General features: G+C 45.5%; 1 protein-coding gene across 1 annotated transcript; it reads right to left on the bottom strand.

Annotated features, from left to right (window-relative positions):
• Nucleotides 1-2,546: 2,546 nt before the first annotated feature.
• LOC123568084 (uncharacterized) lies at nucleotides 2,547-2,915 on the bottom strand. The gene has a single exon (XM_045368448.2). The coding sequence runs from the start codon at nucleotides 2,847-2,849 to the stop codon at nucleotides 2,547-2,549; it is 303 nt and encodes a 100-aa protein (XP_045224383.2). The 5' UTR covers nucleotides 2,850-2,915.
• Nucleotides 2,916-3,236: the final 321 nt, after the last annotated feature.

The raw sequence follows: 3,236 nt of genomic DNA, 5'->3' as shown, positions 1-3,236 counted from the left end.
TTCATTTTATTTTATTTTATTTATTTTTTTGAGATAGAGTCTCACTCTATCACCCAGACTGGAGTGCAGTGCCGTGATCTTGGCTCACTGCAACCTCAGTTTCCTGGTTTCAAGCGCTTCTTGTGCCTCAGCCTCCCAAGTAGCTGGGATTACAGGTGCACACCACCACACCTGGCTAATATTTGTATTTTAGTGGAGACTGGGTCTCACCATGTTGCCCAGGATGGTCTTGAACTCCTGACCTCAGATGATTCGCCTGCCTCGGCCTCCCAAAGTGCTAGGATTACAGGTATAAGCCACAGTACCCGGCCTACAGCCACTAGTTTAAATAAGGAGGTATTGACTCCAAAGTTTCCGTGTATATTTATGCTAGTAAAGCATAGGGTCCTAGAAAAATTGGCTAATGGGGCTCACAATTCTTAACAGTGACACTGAACATGTCACTCATATTAATTATTTGCCCTTAGAGGTCATGTAGGTGCTCTTGGTTTCTGTGTTCATATTTGTTAACCAACTATACAACATAACAAAGGTTGCTTTGTTGTTAATATAATAACAGTCACAAATGCTTTGGTCAACTCACTTGGTATTCAAAGTCAATGTAAGTAAAAGATTGAGTAGTCAACCTTGGTCACTCCCAGTGAAAGATGCCTCATATCGCATCTTGGCTTAATTTACTAAATAAACTGATTGTAGTTCCTTTCCTCTTTGGAATACACTAGTAGAGGGAAACATGCCTTTGAAAAAGCACTAAAAACATTCTTTGTTCTATTGACTACAAGTTTTTAGGCATTTGCAGTTCTTTCACTTTTAATAAAGTTAGAAGATACTGGGCACTGTGGCTCAAGCTTGCAATCACAGCACTTTGGGAGGCTGAGGCAGGAGGATCACTTGAGCCCAGGAGTTCAAGACCAGCCTCGGCAACATAGTAAGGCCTGTGTCCGCAAAAAATCAGAAGAAATTAGCTGAGCCTGGTGGCATGCACCTGTAGTCCCAGCTATTTGGGAGGTTGAGGAGGGAGGATGACTTTAGCCCACAAGTTCAAGCCTGCAGTGAGCCGTGATCACAACACTGCACTCCAGCCTGGGTGACGGAGTGAGACTCAGTCTCAAAAATAAATAAAGAAAAGAAAAGAAAAATATAGATAGAAATAAAAAATAAGGTAAAAAAATATGAGAATGTAGGTTTGCTTTATAAGAGATAGCAGTTTTGTGGCTCATAGGAATACCCCATGGAGAAACATTTTAAGGACTTTAGTTTGTACACAGAACAACTCGGGGACAACAATCACAAACACAAGAGTTTACAGACAAAGAACAGAAATAAGGGAATAGAAAAGGCAAGAGAATAACTATCCTTATTCTCTTGAAAATTCTCTAGAAAAAACGACAGGCCATTTTTCTAGCTTGTTTAGGCCTGACTTTTGTTTACAGTTCGATGTGGACTTACGTGAAGTATTTAGATTTGTTTTGAGGAAGCTGCATCTGGAGAGGTGCATGGTTACTTTTTGACAAGTAAGCTGGTTCTTGGGGTCTTTAGAAGAACAGGGGTACGTGGCAGCAGGTGTGGAAATACCTGAGGGAAGTGCCAATCTCAAGAGATGGAGAAAGGGCAGGTGGCAGGGAGGCCAGGTCCCCAGAGGCCTGGTGGTGGCACTGCGGTCTGGTCATGGTGCCTCTGTCACTCAATTTGTTCAAGGAGATAGAAATCTCTTTTTATTTATTTATTTTTTATTTATTTATTTTTTTGAGACAGAGTCTCACTCTTTTTGCTCAGGCTGTAGTGCAGTGGTGCTATCTCGGCTCACTGCAACTTCTGCCTCCCGGGTTCAATCAATTCTCCTGCCTCCGCCTCCCAATTAGCTGGAAATACAGGCGCGCACTATCACATCTGGCTAATTTTTGTATTTGTAGTAGAGATGGAGTTTCACTACGTTGGCCAGGCTGATCTTGAACTCCTGACCTCAAGTGATCCACCCGCCTCGGCCTCCCAAAGTGCTGGGATTACAGGTGTGAGCCACCACACCCAGCAAGATAGAAACATCTTATGTTCCCCCTGTTGACATGGCAGAATAAACACAGAAGCACTCGGGGTTGTTGACATTGTTTTATTAGGGAAATAAGCAGTAGCTATGTGGTGACTGGAAACAGAACTCATAGAAAAGGTGGGAAACAGTGCCCATACAGGTGTAGAGAAGTAGAAACACGAAGGTGGAGACCACCTGAATACCCAGGAAACAGAACACTTGGGATCATGACCCTCTTGGCTGGGCTCAGCAAGGCAGACTGATCTGTAAGGATGAGTCTGGGGTTGTATTTTGGTAATGGCCATTTCCTATTTGGATTTGTTTTTTTAATAAAAAGATTTTAAACCACTACATTCAAAGAGGGGGTTATAGAATCCAAAGGAGCAAGTCCCTGGACACCCAGGTGATACCAGATAGGGAGGTCTGGGAGAGAAGCAGGCAGGGGCATGGGGGAAAGTCTCATTACTTGGAGAAAGCAGGACCCAGCATCTCAGTCTAGAAGCAGAGCCAGGCCAGCCGCCTAGCAGCAGCATTGCTTCTGGCAGCAGCACTTCCGCTGGCAACAGCCCTTCTGCTGGCAACAGCCCTTCCCACAGCCACAGCCACATGAGCTGCAGGTGCGGCGGCAGCAGCAGATCACGGGCGTGCTACAGCAGCCCCCACAGCAGCCGCGGCAGCAGGGGCAGCAGCTGGAGCAGCAGCCCACCCGGTAGCACCTGCAGGTGGTGCAGCTGCCACAGCCACCGCAGCCACCACCGCAGCCACCGCAGCCACCACCGCAGCCACCACAGCCACCACAACTTCCACAACCACAGCAACCCATGGTGTCAGTAGCGAGGACTCGAGTAAAGTGAGGAAGGAGGACTCAGGAGAGGTGAGGAAGTCTGATGCCTCCTTCTGCTGGGGGAGGCCCTTATGTACCATCCTGAGGAGGATGCTGGTGGAGTGACCCAGGGCACATGACAAATAGCTACTTCCTTGTCACTATTTATCCCAGTATGTGTAAAGGAAATGAATAAAGGAATCTAGAGTTCTTTCTCATCTATATCCACTCTGGAAACATTTGGCTTTAAAAAAGAGTTACAGTTTAGAAGAAATTTTTCTAAAATGTTAAAGCTCCTGTTTACATATGAAGAACCAGCCTTCAAAGATTAAAACAGAAAAAAACTCAGAAGGTGTGATATACAAGGAAGGGGGATATGAATGCCTT

This window comes from Macaca fascicularis, chromosome 12, assembly GCF_037993035.2.
Source record: "Macaca fascicularis isolate 582-1 chromosome 12, T2T-MFA8v1.1".
NCBI lineage: Eukaryota > Metazoa > Chordata > Mammalia > Primates > Cercopithecidae > Macaca > Macaca fascicularis.
The sequence above is the reverse complement of the archived record's forward strand: the minus strand, read 5'-3'. Positions and strand labels throughout refer to the sequence as shown.

Bases quoted from the DNA above. Each gene is read 5' to 3' on its own strand.
- LOC123568084 (XM_045368448.2), bottom strand. From the start codon at position 2,849: ATGGGTTGCTGTGGTTGTGGAAGTTGTGGTGGCTGTGGTGGCTGCGGT.